Source organism: Lepidochelys kempii, chromosome 6, assembly GCF_965140285.1.
Source record: "Lepidochelys kempii isolate rLepKem1 chromosome 6, rLepKem1.hap1, whole genome shotgun sequence".
Taxonomy (NCBI): Eukaryota; Metazoa; Chordata; order Testudines; family Cheloniidae; genus Lepidochelys; species Lepidochelys kempii.
Window position 1 is genome coordinate 100,490,549 of NC_136385.1, and position 17,273 is coordinate 100,507,821.

Below are 17,273 nucleotides of genomic sequence, written 5' to 3' on the forward strand. Positions count from 1 at the left end.
AGGAGGGAGGTGCTTAGTAACATCACATTAGGAGGAGAGGGAGTGTGTTAGAACACACAAGTGAACACTCAGTTAAGTCCAATGCTCAAATTACGGGAACGTCATCACAAAACTGCCAGGGGAGTGGATGTAGCTGCTCCTGCTTCAGGTGCCTGGTGAATGGTGGGGGGGAGGGACTCTAGGAACCCTGGAGCCCCCGTGGGTTATATTATATATATGAGTTATATGAGGTCTCAGAGCCAGTCCCCCGTAGCTACAGACTGAATAGAGGGTGGGGGCAGGAAGACTAGCTGAACAGACTGAGGGGGATGGAAAGACAAAATAGGGGAGAGAAAGGACAGAAAGGAGAGAAAGCAGGAAACAGCAAAAGAGAGAGAGGGGGCGGGCAATGGAGAGGAAGGTTACTGCATTTAATTGTTATGCCTCAAAGATATTGAAAAAGCTTTTTTAAAAACACCAACAAATGGGATCAGATCTATCATCATGAACCAAGAGAAGAGAGAGAAATAATATCCACTTACACCTAAAGGGGGAAGACCTTCCACTATATTTTTCTTCCCTGACAGAAGGTCAGAGACAGGTCTCTTCTTTAGAGAATCCCTTCTCACTCTGTACCTTCCTGAAGTCGTAAGGTCAGATTCTGACATGGATGGAGTCAGCAATCCTTCACCTCTTCTCTGCACCTGGGTTTCAGCCATTAAGTGTACTGGGCTCACATCTTTTATCCTCTTTTCCGTCTCCGAAATATGTAACTTAGGCTCAAGGATATGCAAAGGGCCAGGAGGTGAAGCAACAGAACTGTAGGGGTAACTTAGTAAGGATTCATTAGGATAACCACCCATAATAGCAGAAAGCTGGGTTTGATCATCAGTGAGAGGAGTCAGAGTTGTACTAGCTTTGTTTTCTTCTTCAAATTCTTCTTCTTCCTCCTCGCTGCTGTGAATCAGCATAGTGGCATCTGAAAGAGACTTCTTATGATCACAGTTCAAACTTTCTTCTTGCTCCTTATTTTCTTCTTGCTTTGTTCTCTCCATGAAAATGCTGGGCTGTGACCCTGCCGACATGACCCTTGGAAGGGCCACATCTGCAGCAGAGGCTGACATGGTCCTCTCTTTAATTCTTATGCATTCAAAGTTGTGGGCAAGTCCAGCTATTTCAATACTGTTTCTTTTCTGTAGCTGAGCATGTCGTGCTGATGTTAAGGGCTCACTCACTTCCTGAAGGGAATGTGCAACAGGCAGGCTGTCTTCCTGAAACGTCTGAACAGAATGGTGGACTCGCCGCGTGATGAGATCTGGATTGCTGCTGCTAATGTAAAGATGTCGGGAAAGGTCTGGGGTACTGTTTGCAGGTCTTGGGTATGGGTAAGGGGGAGGAGGTCGATAGACCTGGGTCTTCATGATGTTTGGGGCTGGATACTCCTGAGCCTGAAGCTGCACATTTGTTAGCTCAGGGACACTGACTGCACCAACAACTGGACGCCGTTCAGCAGGGTATGGGTAGGGAGACTGGCTATGAAAACTGTAACTCAGGTTGAAAGGATAGTGATTAGATTGGGGGGAGGTGAAATGAGCATGTTCTCGGATTTCAGGTTGGCTGTAGACCAGAGCATCAGGCCTACTGTAGGCATATGAATTGCTGATGTTAAGATTTCTCATAGAATGACTCTGCCTGTCTGTGTGCATCATTCCTCTGTTAAGCTGTCTCATCACAGTTTCATAATCTGGTGTAGGCCGATAAGAAGGTGGTATTAGCGCACTATGTCGATGCGACGGAACATGATCAGGTCTCAGGACATCGCTCCCAGTAATGCTTGGGTTAGAGGACATGGGAGATGGCTGCAAGTAGTGCTGTGGGCTATTCAAAGAGTTTGTGCTGTGTGCACTATAGACACTCCCATTGCGGATTCTGCCAGTGTAGTCATGTGGAGTTCTATCCAAGCTAGTCTGAGAGTGGTAGTAGTATCCGTTCTGCTTGCTCACAAAAAGGTTATCTGAAAAAATAAAGGTGTTTAACAACCATTATGTTCAAACACTAAGAGAGTGAAATTTCTGTACTAGTCATGTTTAATCAATGATTAATTATCAAAACCTCAGCCCTTCCCCTCCATATCTTGGCTTTAACAATATATTGCTGCCAGGCAACATTTTACTTCCAAGGATTGCATTTTTAGTACTGCAAGGCTCCCAACACTGCTCCCAAATACACAATTGCTACTTCGGGATAGTATTTCTGTTTTACCTCTTGCTACCTGGTCAATTTTCTGACATGCAGAATGGATCCTGTAATATAGTCCTTTACCTGGAGACCGATTTAATTCTGATGTGATTTGTTTTCAGACACCATGACGTTAATGAGTGTTGAATCAGGACTCAGCAGTGAAACATGAGAGTTGTAAATTTGCCTTTTATCTTGAAGTCATTCAGAACTTGTTTTGCTTTGACCAAGTGGGGTTGTGATGTAACAGCCAGAGTCAGAATTCAGGCAAGGTTGATCAATAAAATGTTTCAGCCTCACTCACAAGAACCATTCAAAAGCAGGAATCTAGAAAAATCCCACCAACGAAGCAGTAACAGGCTCAGGAGCAACCACAGGATTTCAGCTCTCTAGGCCAGGGGAGACAATGCACAGTACAGAGTTATGGCACGTGAGCTCTGGGGGAAGAGGTGCACCATACCTGTACGGGCAGCCATGCTAGTCATCTAACTAACTGGATTAATTAACAGTGGCTGCAGAGGGGACTTTCCCTCATCCACCAAGCCACTCAAAGCTCTGCAGTGACTGCAACTACTGAGAATTAGGCAGAGTGCAAGCGATAGAGGAAAAGGGTAAAATAGAAAAAGTTTTGGTCCCGCTTCTGATCTTATTTCTTTATAGCTTATTTACCTGTTCTAGGCCAGCAATTTATACAGCATTACTCTTGAGATACGCCAGTGCAAGGTCTTGTCTACGGGCTTGGCTACACTTGCGAGTTAGAGTGCATTAAAGCAGCCCCGGGCGCCCTAGGTACTACCCGTCCACACTGGCAAGGCACGTAGAGCGCTTTGACTCCATGGCTAAAGCGCTCCTGGTACTCCACCTCGGCGAGAAGATTAACACTTGTTGTGCCTTAGCTGAAACGCCCAGGCGTCAGTGTGAACGAGGTGTTGCATTACTGCGCTCTGATCAGCCTCCGGAAACGTCCCATAATCCCCTTAAATCAAGTGGCCACTCTTCTCATTGTTTTGAACTCGCTGTAGGAATGCGGATATGGCCTTTGAAAGCTCTGTTTCTGACAGCCAGCTGCTTATCTGCTCCAAGAAAAAGCAACCATTACTGTGGAATGTTGTGTGAGAGTGAGAAAGAGAGGCGGGGGTCTGCTCCTATCTGAACTTACAAGACAGCATGCTGAGATGCTCCCAGGCTCCCAAAACCCACTCTCTCCCCCCCCACATACACACAACACACTCCCTGTCACACGCCACCTCACCTCCCCCCCACATTTGAAAAGCACACTGCAGCCACTTGAATGCTGGGATAGCTACCACAATGCACTGCTCTCTGTGGCCGTTGCAAGAGCTGCTAATGTGGCCACGCCAGTGTGCTTGTAGCTGTCAGTGTGGACAGATTGCAGCGCTTTCCCTACTGCTCTCTACAAAGGCTGGTTTAACTCAAAGCACTCTACATCTGCAAGTGTAGCCATGCCCTACATGAGAAAGTTGCACTAGAATAACCTAAGATGTAAATTCAGATTGATCTAGTTAAACGAGTGCAAATTCCTGTGTAGAGACACTTATTCCAAAGAGTGGCTTTTTTCAGTTTAGCTTAATTTGACTGGGAATAGGTTTAAATTAAACCAAAATAAACTCAAACTGAAATAAAAAGAGTGTCCACATGGGAGTTTGTATTGGTTCAACTATATCAGTTGAAAAAAAAAAAACAGTAAGTTAAACCAGTTCAACTTGCCTACGTTGACAGGGTCTTAGTGACAGAAGAATCAGGCCCACTATATAAATGAATAATCAATACTAATGATGTGTCTATAATCAGCTGGGAGATGCGATTTCGAGTTCAGAAAGACATACATGTGCTAGCGCTGGTCGATATAGCATGCTAAAAATACAGCATGGTGGGGACAGCATGGGCGGTTGCTCAGGTCAGCTGCCCCAAGTACATTCCTAGGACCTCGGATATAGTTGTTCTCAAGTGGCTAGCCTGAGCCACACAGCTGCATTGCTACTTTTCAAGCAGAGCTAGCGTCTGTACATCTCTCTGAGCTGGGAATCACCCCTCCAGCTCAGCGAGGCACACACAGACTAGCTCTGTGTCGACAGTAAGAAATCTGCCTTACATCACCATCTCAGTAACCAGCAAAGGTAGATCTTAGTCAAACCAAAGTTTTCTGGAGACTTTGGAAAATGATTTTAAAATATGGTAGGATGTTACGGCTTACTACAGTTGGTCCTTATTACAGATTTCACTAGACATATGAAAGTAAATGATCGATGGTTTTATGTTTAATATTTATAAAGCAATGGAGCTTTTGCTCGGATGCCAAAATGCAAAACGCTGCTTCGGGCGCTTTTTGTGCATATAGCGCAAACAAAACCTGCTGCGCATCTTTGCTGACAATTGCTTTTGATTCTTCGTTCACGAGAATAAGCGTTCAATAGCAGGATTTTACTACAAATCTGGTACTCTTTACTGAACCCCTACTGTGGTATTGGAAACAATTCAACTCTGTTCTGCTTTGGAGATTACGGATATTCGTTCCCAAAACTGTCAGCGACTCCGTATTACCAATATTATTAATATTTGTACACCATAGCACTCAAAGGCCTGAATGCAGTGGATAATTAAACACAGTCCTTGCCTCAGAGAACTTAGTCTAATTAAACACAAAATGAGGGTAAGAATAAGGGAGAAGGAAAATGAGGGTACTAGTAAATCCACTGCATATTACATAGACTAGTTATGTGCACCACTTGAGAGTTCTGAATAATTTAACGATTTTACTTTTAGAAAACCAGTGTTTAAAAATTCCGTAACAAACCAGCTACAATCCCCTGGGCTCTCTCAAAGTTTGCACCCCCAGCCTATCCCAAAGATTTCTATACCTACTGCTACAGACAAGAGGTCCCTCTCTTCCTGGAGTACCTATCCCATATGGTCCTTAGAAATCCTACTCTCTCTATTGCTGTCCAGGGGCAGGGCTGGGTCCTTGGAGCAGTCGGGGAGAGAGGGTACAAAGTCCATGGATAATTTATGGAGCTTGGATATTCTTAAGGTCTAGAGGGATATGAAGGCGCTCCTGAGGCCTGCTCATTAGCTTACCTTCTGAGGGGTGTATATATCTATATATATAGAGAGAGATAGCCATAGAAACCATAGCCAATTTAAGGTCATTCAAGAGGGATTGTGGTCTGTAATTACAATGTGCATGGTCAGTAACTAAGTATTTGCTATCCTAGCTCCCTGCCGCACCCCTATATCATTCTGTACTTAGAATAGAAACAAGTACTGCAGCAAGAGAAATAATGTGGGCCTGACTCACATTTACACTTTGGCCTCTTTACACAGCTCTAGCAGCGCCATGGGGCCTTAAAGTGAGTTGAAATGTAATGTGGTAAAATGTGATATCAAGTGGTCTGAGTGCTTACTGGTTCCCACTGTATTTAGAATTTACTTGAGAGTTAAACATTGAGAGTGACACATCATAATTTACCTTGCGATGATGTGTATGGTTCCGTGTAGTGTCCATTGTAATGTAGAGGAGGTGGTGGTTGCATCATGTAAGGCTGTGGCTTGGGCTAAGAAAGAAGATATTTTAAAAGTAGTTAACTACTACATGACTATTAAAGAGTCTTGAAGATCTTTAATACAAGGGGCTATTCTAAAAGCAAATTCAGTCTGTGTGTAACACAAAGTATCAGTTTTCAGGGCTAGCGAAGAGTAAAAGTCAACCAATGTCGTGCCTACAAACAGACGTCTAGGATTTTCTCTAGATGTAGGGGAATCTTAAATTGAAAAGAGATGCATCTAAAATACCTAAAAACAAAAAATATTTTTAGATCAGTTATTAAGAAGTTACATCCTGGTTTTCTGACGAACTAACAAGTTTCTTAATTTATTGGTCCCACCTTATTTTTCATCATTTCAGCTTATTTCACTAAATGAAAAAATATTAAGTCAAATGGAAAACTGTAAAAATTCAAATCTTAGAAGTCAGGCATATTCCTAAGAAAAGTATTCTTCTCCAGTCTTACTGACTATTAATGTAGTCACCACCATTTCTCCCCTCATGCGGAATCCTCACTCTAGTTAGCAAGAAACAAGAAGTGGCTCAAATGTAAAGCTATTTGAAAACCTTACCAGAGACATCCTGGAAGAGGACCTCCTTCTAACTGGATTCACTGTAACAGCCTGGGTTTGTCTACAAAGCAAGTCATATGATGAGCAACATTGTCAACTTAGGCCCAATCCTGTAAAGTGCTCACCACCACATTTCAGGGCACTTAACACTTCACAGGCCCTATGTTGCACAGTCCTCCCGCCAGTCCCAGAGGGAAGAGCTTTGTACAGCATATGCACAAATCACTGCTGTTGCTAGAATGAGAAGAAACACAAAAATAGGATGGAGAGGGAGAAAGACAAACACCTTGTTTATCTCACTGCCTCCTTTCCCCATGTACAGCACCCTAGCAGGGGAAGAATTCAGATTGCTCTGGCACACCAGGCTTCCCCAGAAGTGAGTGAAATGGAGGAGGACCTGAATTTCACATATGCAGTGGGCAGGGAGAAAGGTGGGATTTTCATGCTCTCACACCAAATTTCAACCCCTAGTAACCTGTAGGCTCCCTGGCCTGGATGTCTGTCTTTATAATAGTCTATAAAGGGTCCTCAATACTTACTAGGCTATTGAAATAAACAACAGCCGAATGCTCATTCTGAGTCCCTAACCAATCCAAATTTTAGATATGGCAAATACTGTAGCTATCATAAACAATGTTTTGTAGTTTGCCAAATCACTGCATGTTGGACTGTTCAGCAATGCCCATTTTCCCCACCCTATACTGTTTCTGTACCTGTCAGCGTGCAGTACAAAGACCCAAAAGACACCAGAGCAATACAAATACAGGACATGCAAAATTTCAGAAAGAAAGATTATTCTCCAGCTCACCCTTTGGGAAGAGAAGGACGAGAAAGAATTGGTAAGCGTGGAAAGGAAAGAATGAGGAAAGGTTTCTGAGAGCCTTCCACAGGTGGAGAGTCTGGGGAGTCTCTAAAGACAAGGTACGTGCAGACAAAATGGAGACAATCAACTAGCACATGGAAAAGAAAGGCACTTGTTACTAGCAGAGAGGACATTTTAACTGAACTTAGATGAGTCTGGGACAGAGGTTCTTAGCCTGGGTGTCAGCACTACCTTGCCCCTCCCTTTTGTTAAACAGGAGGATTTCTCAACTCATTGACATGGGGATCCCAGTAAGGAAAGGTTAAGAACTACTGATCGTGGGCATTTTTTTTCCTCTTTCTTTCTTTCTTTTTTTTTTTTTTTAAAGTGAGCTATTGTAAAGGGTGCAGAATTGACAGCCCGGAGACTGAAGTTCATAATGTAACCAGAAAACAGATACAGTTCAGACAGCAGCTACACATGCTTCTGACATGTACACTACCTCCACCAATATGCTTCATCCCTGACCAGAAGGCAACCACCATGAGGGAGGAGAGGCCAGTCTGGTCTCTATTCCAAGTCAATCCTTCAACTATTTTTGAGAGTGTCAACAAGGGTGTAATTAATATTAGTGCTTGTTGTGGTGATTTTTCTGATATGGATATTTCTCTCAGTCTTTCCTTCAACTTCAATAGGCTCTGAATCAGAGCTCAATAAGTCATTTATTGCTGGACTATGTAAAATAAATTGAATTAAATGGAAACCATGCTTATTCAGACTCACTGGACCCGATTCTCTGTCTCATACTAATGAGAATCAAGAGTAACTTGACTGAAGTAAAAAAGATTAAAAAAAAAAAAAATCAGAATCAGGCCCTTGATTTGCAGTGTGGAGACTGGCCCATTAAATTTAATCTTCTCACTTGTATTTAATTGGTTCTGCTCTGGCGCTTACTGAGCTATGAGGAGTCTGTGGATATCGAAAGGGCCGCATAGTGTAAAACTGCCAATCCAGCATCTTCCAAGCACACTACATTCACTCCCCCACTCCTTTAAAATAACTTCAGTGTCCTATTACAAGTTCAATCAAAAGCACATTCAGAGTCCCATAGATTTCAGTATTTCACAAACACCCTGACATTCATGGCCCAAGTAGATGCATTTACAGCATTGAGATCCAGTTATTAGAAGAAGAGGACTATGTTCTCAGCTGTGACTCAGGGTTATAAAAATATTGTCCTCTATTATAAGGCTGCAACCGTTTAAGATAAATTCTTTCCATATTGTAAACTTTAGCACTGGGGATAAATAAGTGGTTGAAAGCATCAGGAGTAAACAAGGTCACTTAGTATATTCTAAACATGTTATATAACATTTAGGTTCATTATGGGAACAGAGACCTCCTCCCCCCTCCCCCCCAAAAAAACACTATTCTACTTACAGGCTACATTTATTTAGTCTGTAAAATTTGTGTCTGGCCACACACATCCTCCACACATATTTTGCTGTTTCCATGTCCTCCTGTCAAACAAAATATATATAGATATACGACAAAATATACAGGCTAAAATATACAGGCCCAACTCTTGGTCCCATGGAAGTCAGTGAAAGTTTTACCACTGACTTACACTGGAACAAGATTTGACCCCCTTCATTTTGATGTGGAAGTTTCTATATCAAAGTTTCTTAGGAACCATGTAATTTGCAGGACTAATCCAGCTGCTCAAGCATAAACACTCCACTAGATTAAAAAAAGCTGAAAATAGCAGCCTTCTGTTGAAGACAATCTTATGACTCAGAACACTGAATAACCATATATACTGTGCATATCACACTTTAAGACTATTACAATAATTATATTATTGAAGAAGGGAATAAACAAATGCTTTAAAGACTCAATTCTGCAAGGCGCTGAGCACTCTGGCCCTGACCCAGCAAAGCACTTAAACATGTACTTATCTTTAAGCATGTGAATAGTCCCATTGACTTCAAAGTCTTATTTAAACACATGCTTAAATGCTTTGCTAGTTTAGACCAGAGTGCTCAGCACTTTTGGTGTACTTACAAAAGATAAGATTTCTTAATGCCTTTTACTTTTGTATAAAAACTACTGAAGCAGCCATAGAATTCAAAAGGTTATATTTGTGCCACCCTTATAATTAAAACTTTTTAAAAATTGTAACAGCAACTAAAAAACCTCCACATATCTACAAAGTTGAAAAAAATAACATTTTGGACAAATATAGTTTGAGGGATTATCTTATTTTGTGGTTTACTTGTATAGCTTTAGACTGATAGAAATAAAAACTCACTCACTTACAGTTTGGAACTGGATGGTCTCTTCTTTATTTGCCAGTTCTAATGCAAAAAAGGACTTGTTGTGGGACATATTGGCAATGTCATGCCACCTAAGGATATATGGAGAAGACATGACAAGTAAACTCTGGATTTTCAGCATACAGAAAGTATAAATGAAAAACAAAACCTATCTTTGGGTGGGTGAGGACTAACTGAGCAATAACTCCCCCCTATCCCCAATCTGAGTCATGTGTAGCAAACTCTGCAATAGTGATTAAAGAAGCAGACTAACTTCACACCCATTAAATTATTGTTAAAAGGAAAACGGGGATGTAACTGTAGTTCTTTGGAGGATGTATAAGTGTGGGTGGTATTATTTATAATGGATTATGCTTTGCTATTCCTGCTCAACTTTGCGGTCTTTCAACTTAAATGCATTTAAAAAAAAAAGTTTAAGACAAGAAACTAGCCATTAGCATGTCCTGACTTCTTGAAAGTTAATCACTCATTGTAAAAGAAAAGCTATGTCCAGTAACCAAGAACACTCAGAGCTATTAAGACCTGGTTAAAATGAATGAGAAGACAGGCGAGGATGAGCAGAACTTGGGGCCCGTAGAGATTCACTGTGCATGGCCCACTTACTCTGGGGTTGCAGAAACGTTCCAATATTTGGTCCTCAGTCAGTCAAAAACTCGATCTGATCAGATAAAATCCACTGAGAACAATGTCTACCTGGCCACAATGGTAACTATAAGTCACCAGTATCCTTGAAAGTAGCCTTCCACACGTGTCGCTACAAGACATTTATTTGGTAGGCCAAATTCCGCCCATGGATGCACACGTACAGCTCTTATTGAAGTCAGTGGGACTCATGTGCTTGCATCCAAAGGTGAAATCTGGGCTATTGGAATTGGGCCAGGTGGATCTCAATGCCATGCCTAGCATGGAAAAATATTTTTAAAATGTTTAAACTATGAGAATGCCCAGAAAGGCTGCATGCTTCACTACTAGTGACAGCTTAATTGCAAACAGCAAATGATCTATCACTTCAGAATAGTAATGCAACTCTCCTCTTCTATATTTCCATATATAGAACACCCCCCAACATACTTTTACAATTGCACATCCCCAAGTAATTGATGTGCACGTTTGTTTTTTGTATGTGCCTGTATCTGCCAAAATGATGCTGCCTCTAGATTCACATGCATTTGCACAGGGGAATATACATAACTGTAGGTGACACACATATATAACGTAGCTCTAAATGAGCTAATCCTGCAGCAATTATATAGGTAAAACTCCCATTGACTACAGTACGTATGCACAAGGGCTGCAAGACAGGGCCCATATTTGGAACTGTGCTAATGAGTAAGATCTGTATTCATCCAAGATGCCATGAAAGCAACTGGGGACTGCACAGAAAATGTTAATTTGCAAAGTACTCATCAGCATTATTCTGACGGGACAATACTCACCGAAATATAACAGGAGGCCGGCCATTTTTATGTTTCACAAAGATACCATCAAGACATGCCCCAATAAATAGGTCACTTCCCTGGCTATCCTAGAAGTAGTAAACAGAAATCACAAGAAAAACTCTTTATGAGCCAAAGTTACAGCAGAAACTGTTCACTTCAGTGAGGTCACAGAAAGGTTCTTACATAGGCAATGCAAATCTTAATCTTTAGTTTGAGATCATGACGTCTCCTCATCATGCAGCACTAACAGGACTCGATACAGTGGTCCTTATGAAATCAGTGAGACAACTCAGGTGACTAAGAGATGAGGTATAGGGCCCAGAGGTTTCTTATACATTGGATTTTCTTGTTTTTTCTTTAAAATGGAAGAGATATATAAAGATGGTTGCACTTATTAAGTCACGTCAAGTGTCAAACCCATCCTTACCTTTGCAGGGTAGCTCTCTTCACCATAGCCTTCCATTCTCTCTACCTCTTGCATATATAACGTTTCTGCATCAGGAGGTGTAAGGCCTCTACAAACAAACACAACAGTAACTTTTAATCTAGTGATCAGCTTCTAAAATTGTACCAGTGGGGGGGCTCCTACTTGTATTACTCTTGAAGCATGCTCGAAAAGCACTTAGTAAGATATCCAGGCTATCGTGAAATCTTACTGCTTCTGGTCTGTCCAAGAGACTAAAACACTTGTCCTGGTCCTGCCACTTGGAATCCTGTAACCTCTTCCTCTCTAGCTTCCCTGATTTCCATATCACTTCTTGCTAATTCGTCTGCTATGTCTATTGAGACCATGTCACATCCCTCTTCAAATCCCTCCCCTGGCTCCCCATCACCCACCATATCAAAACTGAAAGTTTAGTATTTCCATTCAGGGTCCTTCATAATTCCACTCCAGCCTGCATCTCAGATTTATTTATTTATTTAGCACAAACAGTATGCTTAGCACTGCACAGTACAAGGAGACACACTAATTTCTTATTATATATCACTTCTCATTCCTCTTTTCTCTGACAGTCACATCAGCCTCAGCTCCTGCACTTCCTTCTCCCACTTCCATCTACATTCCCTCTTTCTATAATGCATATTATGCACAGAAAAAGCCCAGAATCCTGATATGTCAGTCCTCACCCCTCTCCTCATTCCAATTCCTCCTAAAAACTTGCTGCTTCCATGCTACTTAAAACAAACCCACAACACTGAGTCACAAACTCCATCTCAAGCCCAACATTATTCTAACTAGAGGGGGAAAAAAAAAAAAAAAAAAAAAAAATCAGGAAAACAAAGAATCTCATCTGATGCCGTCCTCTGGGTCTCCCAGTGCACCGTGTCTTATCTCTGTGACTTAGACTGAAAACACCTTGAAACAGAGGTTACCTTTAGATTGGTACAGCTCTGAGCATACTGTTAGTTCTTAACAAACAAAAATAATTGTGGTCATAATTTCCATTACACTAAAGCCAGAGATTAAGTTAAAGGACTTTATAAATATTCTAACAATGAAGCCACAGTATTTATTTTTGCTCTGAAATAGCAAAATGTCCTGGCTTTACCCTGGATGTAAATATCCACACAAATTGCCAGAAGCTTGAAAATCACAGCACAGACAAGAGAATTGCAATTTTCTCCACACTACTCATCCCCAGCTGTGCCTCAACTTTGACTGGGAGGGAACATCTCTGGCAGGAGAGCAGTAGCTGTTCCTAATTATTCCTTCCCAGTTAGTGGCACCTATAGGTTTAGTGATTTGGAGATCTGTACTCTAGAAATTGGAGTGAGACTGCATCATACGAGGATAACTTTCAGTCACTACTGAGCCAGGATGGACTTGAACCAGCAACATATTGGTGACAAGCTCTATATCACACTACCTAAATATCCAACATCACCTATACCACAGAATCATAGGACTGGAAGGAACCTCAAGAAGTCTTCTAGACCAGTCCCCTGCACTCAAGGCAGGACTAGTATTATCTAAACCATCCTTGGCAGCTGTTTGTCTAACCTGCTCCTAAAAATCTCACACGACAGAGATTCCACAACCTCCCTAGGCAATTTATTCCAGTGCTTAACTACCCTGACAGTTAGGAAGTTTTTCCTAATGTCCAACCTAAACTGCCCTTGCTGCAATTTAAGCCCATTGCGTCTTTTCATATCCTCAGAGGTTAATGAGAACAATTTTTCTCCCTCCTCCTTGTAACAATCTTTTATGTACTTGAAAACTTATGTCCGGCCCCATGCCCCGAATCTTCTCTTCTCCAGAACAAACAAACCCAATTTTTTTTTTTTCAAATCTTCCCTCATAGGTCATGTTTTCTACATCTTTAAACATTTTTGTTGCTCTTCTCCAGACTTTCTCCAATTTTTCCTGAAATGTGGCACCCAGAACTGGACACAACACTCTAGTTGAGGCCTAAGCAGTGCTCCAGCTGTCAGCCCTGGGACGGTAGGGACTCCAGCTGTCAGTGCTCAACAATGCCCCACTTGAGTCGATGCAAGCGCTCCTGGTGAGGATGCACACCACTGACAGAAGGTGCATACTGTACGGACACACAGAGCTGGTTTAAATTACTGCAATGGCTGTAGGCTGACCTAACTTAAGTCAACTTAACTTTGTAGTCTAGACATGCCTTTAGATCTCAAGTGACTGCTCCACAATTTCTGCATTTATGAAATCTTACCTGTATTTTTGATGCAGCAAGGCCACTTTCTGAGTTGCTTCCTCCAGTACTTTCTCCTCTTGTAACCAACCCTTAACATAAAGCAGAATTTAGTTAAAGAGCTAGTAGAAGGAATTCTAAAGGATAAAATAATTAGTTCCTTCACTCAGCAGGATCCTGACTTCCAAGTGAGCCTGTGGTTAGTAGGCTGTGAACAGATTACTGCAAAAACCTAAAACACACTTTGGTTTCCCCCCCCCCACCATTTATCTTCACTATAATGTACAAACATCTTTAAACATTTATGTCCTGGAAAACTGGGATCTTGTGTGCAATTTAAAGCATTATGTGTAATTCAATTACCTGATAAAAACTTTAATTAGCTCTGTACTTGCAGAACCTCAATAATTTGTGCTTTGATTGGTTTGGGAGCAGTAAACGAGAGAGAGAAGTAGTGGTTCTCAGCCTTTAAATAAGCATGTATCCGTTTGTTGAAATCTCTCTGATAAGCACTGCTATTTGTCAATACAGTGTTTGCTCACTTCGAAAGGGGTCTCCAAACCATTTGTTTTCTTTCAATAATGTCAGAAAAGCAGCTGAAGAAAGTGCTTACCACAGGAAACAAGGCAAATCTTTGTAGAAATTCCTGAGATTCATACTGATTGTAGTCTCCAAAGTCAGCTAAGGAAATGAAAGAACAGGTAAGATTCAAGTACTTGTGATGATGAAAGGATATAGTTCAGTGTGAAGGATGCGCTCTCTGTACAGCATAGCTCCGTAATAATGAACTCTATTATTTAAAAAGTAGTGGATGACACTGTACAATAGTTAGTAAACTTTGCAAAGTATAACAGTTAAGCAAATCCTGTTGTGATGAGTGTATAAACCCCATACTGACCAAACAGGAGCTAAATAGAGATAGAGGCCTGGTGTATACCTCAGAGTTCGGTCAAGACAAGGCATCTTGTATTGACCTAATTACAGAAGTGTCCACACTTAAATTTCATTCCTGTCAAATTTCAGAGTAGCAGCCGTGTTAGTCTGTATCCGGAAAAAGAACAGGAGTACTTGTGGCACCTTAGAGGCTAACAAATTTATTTGAGCATAAGCTTTCGTGAGCTACAGCTCACTTCATCGGATCCATTCAGATCACTCTCAAAGTAACTGCCCTGCTAAGCCAATTTAATAACTCCACTTCCACAAGCAGCATAGAGTCAAGGGGTCAATGTAGTTAGGTCAATGCAGTGTCTATGTTGACACTATGTTGCTTATGTTGATGGTTACTGGCTGTCAGGAGCCTTCGCACAATGTCCCACCCGGACAGTACAAATCAACACAAGAGTTCTTTATGAAGACGTGCACCGCCGACACAAGGAAAAGCGTAGACACACACAAGCAATGTAATTTCTGCAGTAGCTGTATTCCAGTGTAAGTTAGGTCTACTTAATTTTGTAGTGTAGACATGGCCTCAGAGCTTTAATTAGCACCAACTTGTTATACCTGGAGGGTGCATCAGGCTCACTGAGGAGCTCAGCTGGGAGAAGGAGACCCAGGAGAATGGAGATCTGGAGTTCCTGCCCTGTGGGAAGGGTCAGACAGAAGCTCAGTGGAAGGAGAATTGTGGGGAAGCTACAAGCATGGAGTTAACGCCGGGGCGGTGGGGGGCTTGAAAAAGGGACAAGATTCCAGCAAGCCAGCCCTGTGGGTTGATGCTCTGTAGGAGAGAGGAGAACCCAAGATGCGCTAAAAGCTGAAGCCTGGAGCAACTGCTGCCTGCCCTAGTTTGTATGTGTGTCTGGTTTCTGAGTTTTGCTGAGGGTTTTCAGGGGGTAGCTCTGCAAGGCTGAAGAGGAGCTCAGAAGGACAGAAGATGTTGTGTTGATTACCACGATGTTGTTGGACATTATTTGGGGCCCTGGAAGGGTGGAACTATAGGGAGACGTGGATAAAGGCCAAGTCACAAATTGTTAGAGCCCTGCATGGATACAAAAATTTGAATCCGCATCCCTGGTAATTAAATTGTATCTGACCTGTGATCTGCACTCCACCTTATAGAAGGATCTGCATCTGCACCAGCACCTTCTAGAGCAGTGGTTCTCAACCGGGCATCCATGGCTCCCTGGGGAGCTGCAAGCTGGTTTCAGGGAGTCCAGGACCCCATGGGGCTCCGGGCTTCAGCCCCACAGGCAGTCCCCCTGAAACCGTAGCCCTGCTAATTGAGATCCTCTGCATAATCTAGAGCCCCGCACTATAAAAAAAAAATTTGGATCCGCATCCGATCTGTAATCCAGAGACGGTAAATAAAGATCCGTATCCATGGATGCAGATATCTGTGGATATGATGCGGTTATCATCAGATTTGCAGAGTTCTCACCATTGTACCAGACCAATGACAGAGCGAGGAGGAGAGCAAGACAGAGTTGCTGAAATGCCATATCACACCAGGAGTGCGGGGGGTACTCTGTGATGGTGAGACTTTGTCCTTTTTCTCCTAAAATATCCTACATAGTCTGTGTTCCATTTCTGACTGGTCACATGACACAGTTCAGACACTAATCCTTTTGATCTTAATTCTTTAGGAACTCCACTCCTGTTCCTCTCTTTTCATTTGTTGTCTCCTGCACCCAGTTGTATTCTGGCCCTTGGATCTCCTCTCCTCTCCCCTCCCCAGGATTCAAGTAGGCCTGGTCCTGGTTTAAGGCTTCTTTTACTGAGGATGCTGGCTGTCAGTTGCTCCAAACGAACACAACTTGCACTGGGTGCATAAGAATGGGAGGTAGGTAGGAAGGTAGCTATCCGGGAGATGATCACTGCTCCCTGATTCTCTACAGCAGTCCCAGTTCTGCTGTAGATTAGAACAGACTAAGGGCTGTTCTGACAATTCTCCACTGGGTATGGTCCCACAGAGACTGTACATCAGATAGGGATTGTTGGAACACACTGGACACTTCCCCTCCACACCCTAAAATGATCCCTGTGCTGGGAGATGTGGGGAGTGAGGCCTAGAATCCAGTTTTGCATGCTCTGCACTTGCTGGGGGTATTCACAGCAGGGACTATGGGGAGGTTTTAGTTCTCTTTTGGTCACCCAAGCAGCCCAAAGGGATCATAAAGGGACAGAGAACCTGCCTCTATATCTGGCCCCAGCTGTCCAACAGGAGAAATAAAGTGGGCTAAATACAGAAGACATCAAGAAGACCAAGGTGTTTAATGTATTTTGCTTCTATCGTCACTAAAAAGGTAAGTTGTGACCATACTTCACAATGGTGAATTCGGACGGGATGGGCGCAACATCACTTCACTGTGGTCCCGTGCTTGCAATGCCACGCGTCGCCTGGGGAAGCGCATCGGCTGCCGCTGGGAGTGGTGCGAGGAACACCAGGAGCTGAGAGTCCTGGTGTCGCAGATCAGGTCCGACGACAACATCATCGTCACCCCGAACACCAGGGGCAGGCTGGAGAGGTCCCTGAAGGCAGCTATCTACTCACTGTACATGGAAACCCTGAAGTGTAAACCGGACCAGGGTAAAGCCTTCGAACTGACCAGCAAGTGGGACGTCAGCAACCACTTCCTCGCCGGGGATGGCTTCACCAACTGGCGGTTCATCCACCGTGCCCAGCTCAACTGCGTCCCGCTCAATGGAGCCGTCCGCCATGGGAACCGAGACAAGCGTTGCAGGAAGTGCGGCT

At 42.8% G+C, this 17,273-nt stretch overlaps 1 protein-coding gene across 2 annotated transcripts in view; it reads right to left on the minus strand.

Annotated features, from left to right (window-relative positions):
* The window catches only part of PTPN21 (protein tyrosine phosphatase non-receptor type 21), a 56,046-nt gene that overhangs the window by 16,389 nt on the left and 22,384 nt on the right, over positions 1-17,273 (minus strand). The window contains exons 5-14 of one of the 2 annotated variants that reach the window (XM_073349372.2): positions 14,199-14,266; positions 13,607-13,677; positions 11,356-11,443; positions 10,926-11,014; positions 9,473-9,560; positions 8,594-8,673; positions 7,160-7,261; positions 6,352-6,412; positions 5,705-5,789; positions 522-1,993 (exon numbers count right to left, since the gene is read on the minus strand). In XM_073349372.2, the coding sequence (XP_073205473.1) occupies positions 522-1,993; positions 5,705-5,789; positions 6,352-6,412; positions 7,160-7,261; positions 8,594-8,673; positions 9,473-9,560; positions 10,926-11,014; positions 11,356-11,443; positions 13,607-13,677; positions 14,199-14,266 (2,204 nt within the window). The remainder of the gene's footprint in view (positions 1-521; positions 1,994-5,704; positions 5,790-6,351; positions 6,413-7,159; positions 7,262-8,593; positions 8,674-9,472; positions 9,561-10,925; positions 11,015-11,355; positions 11,444-13,606; positions 13,678-14,198; positions 14,267-17,273) is intronic. The other variant, XM_073349374.2, reaches the window with a different exon arrangement.